Below are 18,238 nucleotides of genomic sequence, written 5' to 3'. Positions count from 1 at the left end.
ACAAACTGTGTTTTAACACTAGACGTTTTTCCTACTTCTAATGCGGCTAGGCGGTCAAAAGGCCACAGAGTCTTCAGACAGAGATGCTGTTGCTGACACAATGATTGCTAAATGGAGCTTCTTGCACAGCCAAAGGCAAAGCATTAAAATGTTTGGAGGTAAATTTGTGTATTTTGTTTATTGCAAATCTTTTGACAGTGTCACCCCCCAAAATATGAAAACAAGCCCCATAAAAAGGCATTCTTTGTGTTTTGAGAGCAAACACAAAGAACACCATCCATTTTGCAAAAAATACAATTCTTCCCAACTGCAGTCAAATGACTGGAGCTCAGCTCTTCTAGTGTTGCTGTATGTTATTAACTGGTACAGAGGGAAATATTTATCCTGCACTCATGAGTCTCTGTGAGTATGTTGCATGCATGTATGTTTCACACACCTCAGCTCGACAGAGCTCGTGTAGACCTTGCAGGGCCAGGGCTGCAGGGGTGGCCTGGTCACTCCTGGTACACTGGGTTAGAATGTGTGTTATAGCAGCCAGCATATCACCTCCGTGTTGGTAAGGCCTGTAAAAACACACACACACACACACACACACACACACACACACACACTAGAATGATTGTCTTCAAGTAACTGCTGCTAAATCAGAGTTTAATCCATCTGAGGTTGACAATTTTCTTATAATTTTTTTTTTTTTTATTAGCCACATTTGAATTTCCCAGAGAGCATATTCCAAATGTTGGTTTGGAGCAGCAAAAAGGACAGAGTAAAAGTCACCTCTCCTTGCAGATGTCTCTTATGCATGTTGCTCGGGCCAAGACCTGCTCCCATTGGTCCTCTTTTCCCACCACCCCAGACGTTTTGTCCAGCTGGCCCATTAATCTTTGGAGCTCAGGGTAAACACGGTCCTGGAATGAAGAAAGAGAAAAAAAATATAGCACTCCAACGAAGACATAAATTGTAAGATTCTAAACTAATCTTAAATAGACTGGCCATTTTTTATATTTATGTGGATTTTTCAAGAACACCAATCAGTACCAAAACCTTTTTTCATGAAAAGAACATTGATACAAATTACACAGGCTCAAAGACTAAGCTTAATAGCTGGTGACGCAACTGCTTAAACTGACCTGCTTCACCCAAAGAGCAGTCATTAGGCGCAAAGCCACTCCACGCAGCTTAGAGGTGCCAGCAAGGATCTGGAGAGTGTGCAGCACCTGAGGGACAACCAACTGACAGCCACAGAAACCTCAACAAGGGGAAAGCCACAAGGATTTTTTTTGAGAAGGTAGCCCCTACCCTTCAATCGAGTTATGGTTATGTTTACACTGAAGATGATAACTTGGTCCAGTCAAATATTATGATTGCTTTCCCAGAATTGGCTTAACTTAATTTACTACTACTCAAAGATTGCTCAATATAATCCAATACAATTTTACCACCTCAAGTTGTTCCTGAGCCTCAGTTACAGGGGACAAACACCCCACATTTCAACTGAAACACCCCCCATTTTATTAAGTGCACAAACACAAAATATTAACTGGAAATCATATTTCTTACAGTTTGAACAACACTGAAACCTGAGTATATATGAAGATAGAGTTGACAAATAATAAGACATTTGTTGATCTAGAAAGCAGTAGTTGGCATGGTTGAGTTCCCCTCTCTGTCCCCCTCTCTGTCCCCCTCTCTGTCTCGAAAATTCAAATAGGGGGTATTATGCATGATAACATGTCAGCAATTGGACTACATATTAAACAAGCGTATACACTTATACTCGTATTCATCTAGACTTATCTTCACACTGTTGCATTATGACATGGTTCAACATTACCAATAAAACAAAGTATGTATTGTAACATCTCTATTCCAGGGCTCTTGAGCTACGATCTGTAATGGCTGTGTAACAACTGAATAGGTCACAAGCTGTAAAGGCTGACCAGACATATGCAGCACTTTACCTTGTGGGTCCCAAGACTGGGCAAAGAATAGAGAATAGTGTGAGTCAAGGCTGGGTCACACTTCTTCCCAAGCTTAAACAACATAACAGGAAGAAGGGATGTGACCTGCAGAGTAGGGGACAAAGGGTTGGAGAGAGACAGAGGCAGACAGAGCATTAGTGAGACAGAAAATGGGGCTGGGGGATGATCTTGTTGAAGCATGTATTTTCAAGTGCTTTATGAGGTGTGGTTGGTGGGGGGAGACTCAAAAGGAGACACATTCTGAGTTTCTCATCCACATCATTACTGCCTCAGCTAAACTGCACAGACTGTTGAAACCAATCCATCTTGGCAATGCCACAAACTACACAGACTTGGACCACCAGACAACAACTTTCAGAAGTGGCTGCACTGGGGTTTTGCCGAACTACTTTAGCTACAATGTGAGTTTGTACCTTTTCACTGTTTCCAAGACACTAAACAAACCATCACCCCCATCAAATAAGCGTCATCTATTTGGGGTACCATCATCCTAATTCAGCGCAATTTAAGTGTACAGAATTGAAAAGTTGTTATAGGAAATGAGGACTATGACAAGGAAAACCTAAGTTCCCTGTTAAAAGTGCTGGCGTTGAAAAGAGACAAAAGAAAGTGAACCAATGGCTAATTATCCCCCAAAATATTTCAATCTGTGCAAGATTGAGTTTTTCTTGTACAATGCAAACATTGGAAAAACCTCAGAAATAGTTGATCAATGTATTTGACCCAGTTTTGGTTACATAGAATAATGCAACTTCATTAGTATAACAGTTATTGCTCTCTGCTTTGTGGCACTTGGCCCATCACCAAGCAACCTCAAAATCTCAATGCCTCATCGAGATTAGTGGAGATGGTTAAAGGCAGGGATTTTTGGGAGGACAGTTAAGCCATATTCTCACAAGTAAAATGACAAAAATCCCTTCCTAAAATTGTGCTTAACCACTTTGAAGAAGTGAAAGATAAAAGACGCATTCAGAGGAAAGACTAAGATTGAAGGATACTGCAGTACGCTCGTCTACAGGCTACAAAGGCATCTGTGGTTGAGTTGTTAGCATTCCTGTTAAAGAGAACAACTTGGGATCAATGGCAAAGGGTCAAACTAATACACCCATAAAATGCTAGGGTATCATCAAGAGATGCAAAGCAACAAACCAAGAAGGTGCAGAATTACAAATGGAGCATACAACAACCTACTTCTGCCCCACCTAACAACCAGAGCAACTGGCACTCTGGGAGCAATTATAAAACCAAACCAAACACTAAGCCCTCTAATGAACAATGGTAATAAAGGAGAAATACAAAGTCATTTCTCAGTATCTAGCTAGAACAGGTGGCAAAATGTTCAGTCCTCAAGGGTTGTGGGCTGTGTCTACAAATTTTAATATCTAATCTCTACACTAACACACATCCCTGTGTGATAAAATAACTTATACATAACTTTAGTAAAAACAATACATTACACGACTACTTACAATATGTCTTAAATTTCAGTTTCTATAACTACAATACTTCTTAAGCAAATATAGCCATGAATGACGCACATGAATAAAAAAATATTAGAAATTGCATGCATTTACTTAAAACAAAGGCTATCAAACATTTGTTTAATTAACCAACTTAATTGTGTGGTGGTAGTAATTAAAACTGAATCCTAACATCAGTATTGACTGCTTGGCTGAGAGTATGCACTTTACTACCTGTGCGGGGTCCATGTTAGCGATGACCACTGCAGCCTGCAGGGCCAATTGACAGACATCCCCATGGCCGGTGACAATGAGGTGGGCAACGATGAGTGTCAGAGGCTTGGGGACACACTGGCTGGAGGACAGATTTGAAATGACTGACAGGAGCCACTCTCTGGCAGCTATCAAATCCCCTGTCACCCTGCGTAACACGCGTGTGACCACCTGTAACTCATTGTGCCATGGGCTGAGGGGTAAGGTCAGCTCAATACTACCCTGAGAAGGGGAGAATGGTATGGGAAACATGGGGGTTGAAAGGGGAAGGAAAAGGAAGCAAATTTAGAAATATCTGGCCCTATTTGGGGCATGCTACATCTACAGTGTTTCCCACAGAATGTGATTATATTTGTGGCGGTAAGCAGAGGCGGGCCAGACGTAGTAAAAATTAGGGGTTCAGCCCAAACCTATGTCCTAGTATCGGTTAGATGTGAGTGTAGATAGGGACTTCAACAAGTAATGCGAGCACACGTTGAGCACCAAATAGTTTTTTGAGCTTTATGTAATATAAACATTACGTTTGACTCGTATTGTTATATTTGCCGAATATATTTAACTATGAATATCGTTATATTAAACTTGAATGTATCCATTTTGGACACATGTGCAGAGAATTATGATTCTAACCATTCGTAAACTCCTGATTAATTCTCTTGCCGGTGTTATCGCCCAACTGGTTTCCACACTATCTGGTTCCCCAGCTGTGCGTAGTGTAGTAGCCTACATTCGGGTAGTGTCTATGGTAACCAGTTGTTTCAGAAGAAGCCAAAACAAGATGTTACCCGAAGGCCAACGTAGTTAATAGATGCGTAACGATTTAGCAAATCTTTTATGGGCTAGAATAGCTTGCAGTGTAAAGCAATGGGCTTTAGTGTAATACGTGCTTTTGCTCTAGTGCGATCGAATCCCACTTCATGAGAGCCTGCAAATGTTTTATTTTGTCTCCATTTATTTTGAATGGATGTAATGTAGTGCGCACATAGCCTATACTTTCATATTTGCCGCAGCAAATATGAGATCCGACTTGAAAATCGCAAGTAATATGTTTGTGAATTTGTGACCAATTTGGTGATAGAGGCAGACTGATACGTGAACGCAAAGCTGGGGAACCAGATAGTGTGGAAACCAGTTGGGGATAACATCGGCTTCTCTGAGGGAAAAAGGCGCATTGATTCGAGTGTGCACGGAGAGAGGGGGCTATTCAAAGACAGGTCTGTTGTAGTGAGAGAGAACGCGTGTGGGGCAAGAAGGGGCTGAGCGAATTACAAATGTTCTTTTTGCATGTTAAACAGTAAAAGTGACAGGGCCGCCACAAATACCGTATTTCTTCAATTAAACGCTGCAGCGTTTATTCCACAATGTTCATTTTTGGTGCAGCGTTTATTCAAGGGTGGCGTTTATTCGATGGCGGCGTTTAATTAGTTCGAGAGATTTAGTGAATTGTAGCTGCAGTGCGGCCATAGACAAACAAAGAATAGCCTATACAAGGAGGTCAAACACAAAGCCTATTTAAATTTGAAGCCGCGTGTGTGTCTACATTGGGTAGAAATCTGAAGCAGCATGCCGAAACTTTCTTACACTTTAGCTTTCTAACAGAAAGCTGTGCAGAAAGCACTCACCAGCAGCAACAGATCTGTAGCATGCGAACTTGGGGTTGATGAAAGGTGAATTTGCGAGGGGCAAAGTCAGCTACCTCATATATTTTACACTTGTGATTTACTTGTGTAATAAATACTGCGTTTTAATTTAACCATTTAAATAACAGTTTTCTGATTTCTTTGGTGCGGTGTTTAATCGAGGTCGGCGTTTATTACAAAATGTTTATTTTTGGTGCAGCGTTTTTTCGAGGGCAGCGTTTATTTGAGGGCGGCGTTTAATCGAAGAAATACGGTAAATCAATGTATGGGAAACACTGATCTAAGATTCTGTGCCCATCTTAGTGGTGGTTGGAATACCTCAGTAGGCATTAGGGTCTCTTGCTGTGTGCTCTGCAGGAGGCTTTGAGCCAGGCTTTGCTTTTGTGAGTAAGCGCCAGGGTCTGTCAGGGGCTCCATGAGAGCAGAGCAGGAGACCACCTGTAGGAGGGGCAGCACCAGCACAGGAGTGCCCCATGGGGTCCGCTCTGACTCAGGGGGGGCCAGAGTGAGGGCTTCAGGAGACACAAAGATGGAGTAGAATGACTTAAGGAGACACAAAGAGACAGTAGAATGAGGAGTACGTAAATAATTTTTCTGTGTACGTGTGGGGGGGGAAGGAATTACCCAGGCTTAATAGTGCTGTCTGTTGGGATGCTGGTGCCTCCAGAAGGAGAAGGGCCAAACCCACCATCACCTCCTCTACTGGTAACTCCTAAAATGAAGAAAAAGAGTGTGAATGGCAAACAGCAAATTCATCTGCTGGGTACGAGTCTTTGGATCCTTTTTCACGTGACCTGCATAGGCTCAGAACTGGTAGCTAGAGGAAACAGAAATGATTTGTTCATTTCCCGACTGGGTCTTTGTACGAGTCTTTGGATCCTTTTTCACGTGACCTGCATTGATTTAGCAGAGGAAACAGTTACCTCTCCCAATGCGCGGCCACGAGAAAATTAACGAATCTCTCTTTGAGGACTGTGTAAGGATTTGTTCAAAATGAACAAATCGTTCATGAACGACACATCACTACCACTTACTAGAGCTAAATACGTACTGTTGGAGTGTAGATGGCTAGTAATCTGTTGTCATGGTCTAAGTAGAACTACATTTACATTTAGTCATTTAGCAGACGCTCTTATCCAGAGCGACTTACAGTAAGTACAGGGACATTCCCCCCAACTAACGCTATGTTAGATGTGAGATAATACTCACAAAACTGGATTTTAGATGATTACTTACTAGTATGATTAACTACTGCTAATATCATATAGTGGCAAGATACAGCGTCAGTTGACAACATTATTGACTCTCCCCTCTAAACTCCTGAATCTGTGTACCCTTCGTTCTTTCATTTTTCCGTTTCAAAACCAAATCGAAAAAAACGAAAAACAAACTTTTTTTGTTTTTCTGAACCAGAACAGAAAAACAGAAATCACTAGTTCTGTAGCGTTTTTTCTGTTTCAAAACCAAAATGGGAAAACAGAAAATCAAGGCATATAAATTCACTTCAAGTTTGGTTTTACTCATGACCGCAATGCGGAAGTGGAACTTTTCCCGCCAAAATCACCCAAGTCCAAAAAGGTTTTTGGCAAAATTGGCATGATTTCCGGACATTTCACACTGAGGTACGCAGTAAAAATCACTGTTTGGATTTTTACACATCTGGTACTTAAACGGTTTGGATAAATACATGGTCTTCACAGTTAAATAATTTAAAACGCCCAAAATGCTCATAATAATAATAATGTTATTGTTGATTATGTGAACTAGCTGGGTTTGCCGTTGGGTTAGCACAGCAGCGGAAGTGGTGAGACCTGTTTTCCGGTTTAGTCATGTGACGTTCGACATATACCCTATTGTTTATCCATCACATTTCGCAATTGGCAAGGCATATATTTGTGCCCTGCGCTACCAATTAACCCTTGGTAATTCGCGAGACACACCTACAACTGTTTTCGTTCCCCAATTCCCATCACAAAATCGGCAAAGGGGAGACAGATACGTGAGGGGGGTGAAAGGAGGGGCCACCATTAAACATATTTCAAAGTAAGTACTGTGGCCTAGGTGTCAGATATATTTTTGTATTTTCAGTTACCAGATCGTAATTTTTTTTTTAGGCATTTGCTTTTAAGTTATCAAAGCAACAGACAACTATAGCAGGCCTATTTATGGCCAAATGTTGACCAAATAGTCATCTGACAACTGACAACTATAACACTAATGATAGCATATATTTATAGCCTTTAGCCTATTAGAAGAATATGGATTCCAGGTGGAATCTTTTATTTGCCATTTTTGTCACACATGCTTAGTGACAAGGAATCATGATAACCCACAATAGATACAGAAATGTTTTGTTGAGTTTGGTGTGAACAAACTTGACTGGCCTGCACAAAGTCCTGACCTCAACCCTATCGAGCCTCTTTGGGATGAACTAGAATGGAGATTGCGAGCCAGGCCCTTTCGTCCAACATCAGTGTCTCAGCTCACAACTTCTCATCTGGATGAATGGGCAAAACTTCCCACATACACATTTCAAAATCTTGGAGAAAGCCTTCCCAGAAGAGGGGAAGCTATTATAGCTGCAAAAAAGCTGAAACTCCATATTAATGCCCATAGGTTAGGAATGAGATGTCCAACAAGCACATATGGGTGTGATGTTCGGGTGTCCACAAACCTTTGTCCATGTAGTGTATGTATTGTGATCTGTTTAGAATAACGTTTGCTGATATTATTACTTGATCTGTATGTTTAATTTGTATTGTATGTTTTGTAATGTTTTGTATTTTATTCATATGTTGTTATGCTGTAAGGTGACTTTGAGTGCCTTGAAAGGCACCTCTAAAGGTATTATTCGGGTTCCTCCGGTAGGAGAACCCTATTGTTAATGGTGGTATTATTCTTGTGCAATGGGAGTCAATGGCAGCCCCTAGACCACTACTGTAAAAAGTTGAGAAATTTGGCATGTTGAAACTGCAGAGCATTAGTAACTACCATACCAAACATGGGCCACGTGAGACCAGGCCACGCCCCCATTTGCCAATTTTCAAAGTGATGCCATTGGCAGCCCGAAGGTCCCAAAATTCTGATATAAAGTGTATATGCCTTATTTCTCATGAGGAACAAAAAAGCCTCAAGAACCTATAACGGCCGCCATATTGGATTTTTCTGTACAATAAAGATTTGTCCAAAATGACAAAATTATTGTCAAATTGAACCGTAGCTCCGATTGACTTTAAATACAAAATTGATTTGTTAAATATATGTCTTTGTATAGGGTGATAAGCACAAAGGAATATATTACAAAATGGCCAAATTATTAACATAAGAGTGAATTTGCACCTGTGGCACATATTTCATGTGTCCATAAATAAGTGCCACATTGCCCTAGGGACTTGATCTGTTCCACACAAGTGAATGCAATTAGGAGGGCAGCTTTGTCTACATTACATTTTTCTTGTTGTTTTGTTAATAATTTGAATATAAATGTGTACACAACAATTAGTTCCAATCAAGTAGGTCTACTTTCTGAAAAGGCCCTTGTCTTGATTTGCAATGCAGCTAGGGGAGGTTCTAGACCATGGGGGGCCAAGCTGGGGCCAGTTTTACTGTTAAAAAGGCCAGTAACCTTAAACATTATTGTTGTCATATCGTTTTCTTCCCAGCATTGCAGGCACTAACAGGCAAAAGGACTGGCGCCCCAGAAATGTTTCATAGGAGTGGCGAAAAAGAGAAGCAGAAAAGTGCAACACCCTCCCACTACCTTTATCTCTAATTCACTCTCCTGAGTCTCATCTGTATGTCTGCAAACTGCTATAGTATGGGCCTACACGGAAATTATCAAGTCATTGGACTTGTTTGGGGAGGGTGTTGTGTTTTAAGTTTCTGTTAATGTGTTACTGACAGTCTTTAGTGTAAGTGACGTGGTGATGCCATTGCATGAGCGCAGCAGGTTCAGGCATGGCACTCGGGCAGCGCGCGTCATATCACCCATTGCCGTGCTCTCAGGCCATAGGCTTAGCTCGGTAGGCGGCGCTATAAAGTCGCACCATGCACACACACACATTGTCGATTCCTACTGTCTGCGCTGCTGCCACCCTCCGCCATCCCCTTCTCCCCCATGTTGTCTGTCTGTACTCCCCGTGGGGGATTTAACTCGTTGCTCCCGCCTCACGTCATGCATGTGCAACGAAGGCGGGGAGTGCTTCCCCATGTACATCCATTCCGCCAATGTAAAACCATTTTTCATGTGTAGGAATAAATGGTGAAATCAATCATGTGAGTGTCTACATATGTTTCATGTTGTGTCGTTTCAGTTGATGCAGCCTCAAAGTCAGAACTGTTCATGCTACATAGCCTTGTTGTTCATCAATTGTTTTTTTTAAGCTCTTTTATAGCATCTTTGGTAAGATATGTGGTTTTGAAATGTTAAAATGTCACGCAAGTCAATGTCACGTTGTCATTTTTCAAGTTCTTTAACTCAAACAACCATAACAACCATAAATGATTAAATTAAAATGACTAAATGTAAATAACACAGTACATATGGTATACAAAACTGCAGTCAGATTTGGCGAAATTGCTAGCTTGGATGTTATATTTACATATAGATGGGGTCTTGTGTTTACAAACAATGAAGATGCGCATAGCTTCAAGGCTCCAGGTTCCATTTCACTTTTACTGTATATGTTCCCGCCACCCCCCCTTTCTGAATAAAGTTCAATTGATCTAATTTGTTGTTTTTTGTTGCTATGAAAACCAGTTTAGCCAAGCTAACTAACATTGTTTTTATCTAGCTTGCATTACCATTCCATCGCTAACAAAACATTAGTAGAAATAGCTTGCTAATCGGGCAAAACTGGTTCATGCAGGAGACTCTGAGACCTTAGCGCGTCACTAGCATCTCGTTATATCACGCAGTCAGGGCACAGCTCAATAATCATATTAGGTGGGTTTGACATCGACTGCGGCTGCATGAAACGACCGGCGAGAGTTGCCGCTTGCAGTAGGGGAGGGGTTAAAAACAGCTTCGTAAAGTCGGACATTCCAGCTTCTCATGGTTTGCTGCGTTGACGTCAGTCATGAACTCAATCGCTAACCCCAATTAAACTTAGTCTTTCCGTTAGTGAAGAGGCGGACTAAAACCATTTCTTCAACAAATATTTAATTCAATTAAACTGTTTGGTCCGGATTCGAGCATTGGCTAAACTGAAGGTGTCAGAATAAATACAAAACACGCGTCAAAGTTGTTGTGTGTGAGTCTGGGCCTGGCCTATCATGAAATAGCTATTACATTTAGTCATTTAGCAGACGCTCTTATCCAGAGCGACTTACAGTAAGTACAGGGACATTCTCCCCGAGGCAAGTAGGGTGAAGTGCCTTGCCCAAGGACACAACGTCATTTGGCACGGCCGGGAATCGAACCAACAACCTTCTAATTAATAGCCCGACTCCCTAACCGCTCAGCCATCTGACCCCCAGCTATGTCTTCATTAGAACCTGTGCAGTTGCTCTTCAGAAAATGCGCTCGGCTACACAGCCGGCTGTTCTCAAATCAATCTCACGGTACTTTGATGGATACGTCACAGTGACCTAGCCTCGGCGCCGTCTCAAGTCGGACAAAAAGTCTAACCAGAATTCACTGCTTCGAGTCAGCCGGCTGCAGCCAGCTACATGAAGTCGAACACACCTATTGTAGCGTCAGTGCCTTTGGGTACCCAGCATGCAGTGCGGCATTCCAAAAAACAGAGATTTGGAAAATATTTTGGTTACAACAGCCGTGCCATGGATTTCAGTTGTATTGTTCGTTCAGTAAAAAGTGTGTAATGTCATTGTTTGTTAGTTGAGATTATCCTGTTGGTCACCCTGATTGTGCATGTTGTGTAGTTTAATGGGACCAGAGAGTCTGACCATATTTAATATATAAATATATATCTATATCTATATTATATATACATATTATATATATATATATATATATATATATATATATAACTATATATTTGATATAGTTTGCAATGTTGAGGAGGAAACCGCCTATGCTGCCTGCAGCTATATTTATTATTATTATTATCGCCTAGAGTAGATGTCTTGGAGGTGTGGTCATGCGTGGTGATGCTCCCTGCTTTAGATTGACAAGATCGACCCTGCTGCGTTTACTGTTCAATTTATGCTACGTGTGATGGCCTCCTCCCTCAGTCTGCCATCCTCTGCATTCCCTTGTTTTTTGTTGTTGCTGGAGGTGAGGAGGTCGTTACTTTGAGTGTACACCTGGGCCTGATGTGTCTTAACGTATGAATAAAATAGAATACAAAACACAAACATACAAGATCTAGAGTCTGTGTAGTGATCGGGTGTTGGAGCCACTGTATCGATGTCCCACCCATACACTCACCCAACCCAATCGCAAGCACACAATAACCCATTTTTATATCGTCAAATAACAAATTGAAAACAAACTGATGAGAAAAATGAGCACTTGAAACATACATCAGCGGGATAAGAACTACCTTAAATGACAGAAACCATCTTTGGGGAAAAATAATTTGACGTGCACTTTGATTTTTTTGTTTGGCTCATGTCCCATCCGCTAACATGGAGGGGGCGGGACTTATGACCTTTACTGCAGCCAGCCATTAGGGGGCGATCAAGATTTTTTGGCTTCACTTTTCAGAGCTACCGTCCAGTCTTTTACAGTCTGGCGCAAACGTGTAGCGCACTAAGCCAACCTTCAGGCTACAGTTCTTACTTTGAAATATGTTTAATGGTGGCCCCTCCTTTCACCTAGCCTGGCTCTGCCCTCCATGAGGTACTTAAGTCATCTGTCTCCGGTAGATTTTCTACCGGCGAATCAGCGAACAGAGGGAGTGGCTGAGAACAATGACGTTGATGTTGTGCGCTAGTTTGTGTTGTAGTTCCGTAATGGCGGCGGAGAAAGATGCGAGCGAAGCCATTCGGTCCGTTGTGGCAACACTGATGAATATCTATAAACTAAAGCCGGAGCAAGAACAAGTTTTGCTGAGTTTTGTTGGTGGCCATGATGTTGTGGCCCTCCTCCCCATGGGGTTCGGGAACAGTTTGATTTTCCAGCTACGGCAGCTAGCTCTGTTACAGTAGTGGTGAAGGAATTGGCTGAGGCGAATGCTAGCGATTGGTTATGGCAGATCAGAGTGGCTCTGGGCAGATCCAATAGTTTTAAACTTCAACAGAGTACCCGCCTACAAGGAAGTCAATGCTTGTCAATGGAGCGAGGCCAGACTCTGTACAAATGAAATGTACGAGAGTCTGGTTAGGACCAGGCTACCTTTCACCCCCCTCACGTATTATCTGTCTCCCCATTTGCATTTTGTGACAGGAATTGGGAAACGAAAACACGTGTAGGTGTGTCTCGCAATTTACCAAGCGTGAATTGGTAGCGCAGGACTCAAACATATGCCTTTACAATTGCGAAATATGATGGAAAAACAATTGGCCACAATATACCCTGACCATTAACAGACATTAGTGGAAAATACAAGTAATTTGGGTCACAAAACTTCCGGGTCACAAAAACTACATTTCTAAATCAAATTCGGCAAGTGGCCCGTTTAAAATAAAATGAAAGTACGAATGATACACGGATTCCCCTGGGGTACTTGCTATCAGATTTGTATGTTCCGTATGGCATCTTACATTTACATTTAGTCATTTAGCAGACGCTCTTATCCAGAGCGACTTACAGTAAGTACAGGGACATTCCCCCGAGGCAAGTAGGGTGAAGTGCCTTGCCCAAGGACACACCGTCAGTTTGCATGACCGGGAATTGAACTGGCAACCTTTGGATTACTAGCCCGATTCCCTCACCGCTCAGCCAACTGACTCCACATCTTGCTCCTTAATGACCGAAAGCTTGACGGAGCTTCTTCAAGTAGTGACCGGTAGCTAAGGTAGGACTGGTCAAAGCCGTTTTGGGGCATGGCTTTTGCGATAGGTCAATTTTTGCACAGATTAGACAATTTCTAGACAATTTAAAGGGGATACTGTTATAGATCAGTGAATTCTGTTACATGAATTACTGTTTTTACTGATGTCAACACAGCCTGCACAATGGTTTGATCTGAAATCTGAGGCAAAAAAACGTAGAAGACAGATGACTGTTACAAATATCCATGAGGACTGCTCTTGGTAGCCTAAAGCATCCCAACAGGTACAGGTACTACATTGGTGAATGAGGCCCAATGTTCTTACAAATCTCCTCGGTCAGTTGCCGTGTCGTATTTATGCAAATGCAAAACGGAAAATACAAGACTATTTTAGAGCATTGCATAGCACAAAGGAAAAATACAAATGTTAATGTAAACATAGCAAACACCTCTTAGGCAGAACTGTACATGCAAGCGCTGTATGGTGAATTAGGCCAACAATTATGACAACTGGCTCAACCATTGTGCATGTAATGATTATGAACTAAATGTCTAGATGTTTGTAGTGGTAAGACAATTTAACAGAGAACCAATATAATACATTTTCATGAACATAACATAAGCAATTTATAACTTAGGAAACAGAAGACAAATGAAGGCTACCTAATAATTTGCATAATGTACCAGAGCATTGGCAATTTGTTTAGTATTATGATAAATTGCTTTTATGATGTGCATAAGTGACTAGACTATATGATTTGGAGGTTGAACAAGTACTTCAGAGATGACAGAGAACTTCAATTGTGATCTGAGAAATATAGGTACCAAAACCACTGAGAAGAACTGTCATCACCAGCTGCATCACGGGCACTGAACTATAACTATAACTATAATTCCAGAAATCTGTATTTGTGTGTTTCACTGACATCTTAATCACCGACTGCATCACAGGCACTGTGCACTAGTATTGTCAATTTGGGATGACATGTTGTATTTTTATAAAATCATGGAAATAATATTTGGGTTTTTATCTCATTCATCGATTAATTGAAGAATGACAGAAACATTGATAACTAACATAGTTGGTAATCTGAATCTAAATCCCATATCTAAATCCCGGCGTCAAAAAACTATTTTGACCCCACTCAATGCTGCTTTTTCTTACCACTGAGTAAGTTGGTAGGAGCCGCTGTAATAATTGGAGCAAGGGATGACATTCCCCTATGAGCTTCAGGCTTAGCCTGCAGGCAGAGAGCAGCTGCAGAATCAAACAAGCCCTCATGGATCCCCAACAGTCCCTGGAGGCTCTACCCAAGGTCGGGAGCAAAGCCTCCACAAAACTCTGTATCTCCAAGACTGCCTCGACAGTATCCACCTGTTAAAACAAACAGATTTCATTCTCCATATCACAAGCAAAACCAAGTGAGTTTAATAACACGTTCATTGTAATTTAGAAAGGATAGCTCAAGAGGGTGGACCACTTAATGGTTTCAGTAATTTACCCTAAATGTTACTTCACTTGCACACAATTAGAGTATATAGTCAATTTCAAATTGCATTCAAGAACTAGAAGGGTACAATTTATGGGGAAATTGTGAAGTGTGCTTGCGGCTGCCCCAGATGGGGTAGTTTGTTTAACTACATCACCTCCAAACCTATTGTTTAAACTAATATTAAACATCCAAATATTTGGAAAGAAAAGTTTGAATTGGTGTACTTAATTTTTACACCAGATATTTCTGTATATTTTAACTATACAAAATAGACAGAAGTATTAGGACACCTACACGTTACACATACAGGAGACATCCCATATCTAAATTAATAGGCATTAATATGGAGTTCGTCCCCACTTTGAAGCTATTACATCTTATTTAAGTCGTTTTTTTATATATCTGTACTTTACTATTAATATTTCTGTTGACTTTCACTTTATGACATTTTGCAAAGAAAACTGATACTTTGACTCCGATACATTTCCCCTGAAGCCTTCGTTACTTGCTACAAAATCAAATCTATCTTTAGGAAAAAAAAGAATCATGAGACCAACGTCGGGGACTGTGGTGGAACACAGACTGCAAGCAACCAGGTTTGGCGAATCAGTGGTCCTAGCTTGCAAGTTGAGTTATTGGTTAATCACGTTAAGTGCTCTCAAAGCCGCGGTTTGTTGATTCCCAGTGATGCCCAGGATGCTAGCTAGTGAACGACTACATGAGTAGAATTCCACTCTACGAAGACTGATTTCATGATGGAAGTAGAAATAGAAGCACTTGCTACTCCCGCAACAAACACCTGTGGCCATATTTGCGAGAAATTTTTCTTATTTTGAAGTGAAAGATTCTTCGTACCGGATGAAGTGCCTCTTGGGGAGTCAGGTGGCTGAGCGGTTAGGGAAGCGGGCTAGTAATCTGAAGGTTGCCAGTTTGATTCCCGGCTGTGCAAAATGACGTTGTGTCCTTGGGCAAGGCACTTCACCCTACTTGCCTCGGGGAGAATGGCCCTGTACTTACTGTAAGTCGCTCTGGATAAGAGCGTCTGCTAAATGACTAAATGTAAATGTAAATGTCTTATGCTTACCCAAAGCTACTGAAATATTGGCATTCAAAACCTCCCCATCCAACCTCAGGAAACACATTGATGTAAATTAAGATTAATCCCATGAGCCGCAACGTTAATGTTTATTTATCATAATTAGCATAAACATTAATATTTTCAAAACAACTCTTTTTCCTTGGTCATGGTGGCCACAGCACTTAAAAGAATAAACGTCATTATTCTCAAAATTCTGACCTTTTACTTTTTTATTAACAGCATTTACTTGTACTTTCAATACTTAACAAAATTTAATATCAGAAAATTACTTAAGTACAGTAAATATCACATACTTTAAGACTTTTACTCAAGTAGTATTCTAATAGGTGACTTTCACTTTTACTGAAATCATTTTCCAGTAAGGTATCTTTACTTTTACTCAAGTATGGTTTTTGGTTACTTTATACACCACTGCAGCTTACACTCCTCTGAGAAGGCTTTCTACAAGATTCTGGAGTGTGTCTGTGGGAATATGTGCCCATTCAGCCGCAAGAACATTAGGGAATTTGGGCATTGCTGTTGGGTGATTAGACCTGGCTAGCGGATGGTTAGAATCTGTCCCAAGTTTGATGGTGTTTAGGTCAGAGGTCTGTGCAGGCCAATCAAGTTTTTCTACACCAAACTCAACAATTTTGTAAGCCGCCTAGTTACATATCATACAACTCCTTGAGTTGGTGATGGCAATCGTGGTGAATGTGGATCCAGAATAAAAGAAAGCTTACAGCAGGGTTTTTTCTGGTAAAAGGCTTAGGTGGTAACTCTGCTGTGGAGCAGAAAACACGTTTTTTGGTGCATTCTTTCATATTTTTTTTTATTGTACGCCGTAGCAACGCTGTTAGGTGAATATAGGGGAAACACTGGAATGTTATGTTGGACAAAGGAATGGGTAAGTTATTTACCACGTGAAAAATCACTTACATTACTATTGGAATGAAACAGAAAGATAGAAATGTCTAGTAATACAGTTTATTAACAAAATATTTATTGTACAAATGGATAGTCAAGTAGGCAGCTGCAAGGTTTTCTTCTGGTTTTCTTCTTTCTCCCCTTGGAGAAATGCCACGCTGGTCAGAATAGAGAAAAGAGAGTTTCAGAAAGCTGAGCACAGATGGCTAAAAACTAATCTCCAGGTTCACTGTGTTATCTATAAAGAGAGACTTCGCAGCAAGGCATTCCTTCTTCTCTGACCGTTGACTAACAAATCTCCGGTGTCAGTAACTGCTACGCTCCAATCCACCTGGGCATGCAATCGATTTGCCTCCTTTTTTACTGACAAAATTCAGAAAATTAGACAAGCAGTCGGTGCCTCCACACCAAACACAGGATATGTGTTGTCCCCATCTTTAAATAACATCCATTCAAATATCATGACACAATTTCATTCAATCAACCAAAGAAGCCTAGAAGACATTATACAACATCTGAAAACATCCTCCTGCAGCTTGGATATTCTACCAACACACCTTTTCAAAAATATTTCACACTGCATGATCACTGATCTTTTACAAATTATAAACACATCCCTTTTCTCAGGTGTCTTCCCACAAGCCTAAAAACTGCAGTTATTAAAGCACTCATAAAAAAGTCTAGTTTAGACCCTGAAATAATTACAAATTATAGGCCCATATCAAACCTCCCATTTTTAAGTAAAATTATTGAAAAAGTGTTTTTTCAACAGCTGAACAACTTCTTGGCCAAAAATACCTGATTTTATGTCTTCCAGTCAGTTTTCGTCAGCGCCACAGTATTAAAACTGCTCGTTAAGGTCTTCAACAACATCCACTTAAACACAGACAGTGGCAGAACTTCAGTTTTAGTATTACTGGATCTTAGTGCTGCATTTGACACGGTCGATCATGACATACTACTAGACAGACTGTGGCGCAGCACTGGTTTGAATCCTACTTGAAGGACCGTCAATACTTTGTGTCTGTAGCTAATTACAGATAAAAGCTGATGAGGATGACATGTGGTGTTCCCCAAGGTTCAATACCGGGGCCTCTTCTGTTCAACATCTACATGCTTCCACTGGCTCAGATTATGAAAAACAAGTGTTTTATCATAATTATGCAGACGACACACAAATCTACAGTACTGTGCAAAACTCTTAGGCACAATAAAAATAAAAAAGGTTGAGGAAAAATGCTTTAGAAATAATGAAATTAAAAAATTTAACAAAAAGTTTTGCTAAATTGCACTTTTATACTGCTGCACAAATAAAAGAATTATGTATTTCTTTGATTAAATGTTGCATTCAAAATCTGATACACTTAAACGCCACCCTCAAAAAAATGCAGCAATATTAAATTTACTATAATTCTCATTTATTTTTACTACAAATAGGTACGGTACAAAACTTTCTGCATCACTATTCGTATCCTCATCTTCCTCCT

At 40.7% G+C, this 18,238-nt stretch overlaps 1 protein-coding gene across 2 annotated transcripts in view; it reads right to left on the bottom strand.

The window, feature by feature from the left end:
* Window positions 1-18,238, bottom strand: part of focad (focadhesin) — a 128,977-nt gene that overhangs the window by 62,512 nt on the left and 48,227 nt on the right. For both annotated transcript variants that reach the window (XM_067261178.1, XM_067261179.1), the window contains exons 7-14: window positions 14,419-14,628; window positions 5,980-6,067; window positions 5,674-5,867; window positions 3,677-3,937; window positions 1,962-2,066; window positions 1,131-1,232; window positions 778-908; window positions 437-563 (exon numbers count right to left, since the gene is read on the bottom strand). In XM_067261178.1, coding sequence (XP_067117279.1) covers window positions 437-563; window positions 778-908; window positions 1,131-1,232; window positions 1,962-2,066; window positions 3,677-3,937; window positions 5,674-5,867; window positions 5,980-6,067; window positions 14,419-14,628 — 1,218 coding nt within the window. The remainder of the gene's footprint in view (window positions 1-436; window positions 564-777; window positions 909-1,130; window positions 1,233-1,961; window positions 2,067-3,676; window positions 3,938-5,673; window positions 5,868-5,979; window positions 6,068-14,418; window positions 14,629-18,238) is intronic.

This window comes from Osmerus mordax, chromosome 23 (genome assembly GCF_038355195.1).
Source record: "Osmerus mordax isolate fOsmMor3 chromosome 23, fOsmMor3.pri, whole genome shotgun sequence".
NCBI classification, from domain to species: domain Eukaryota; kingdom Metazoa; phylum Chordata; class Actinopteri; order Osmeriformes; family Osmeridae; genus Osmerus; species Osmerus mordax.
Note: the sequence above shows the minus strand (reverse complement) of the source record. Positions and strands in the feature narration are given on the sequence as shown.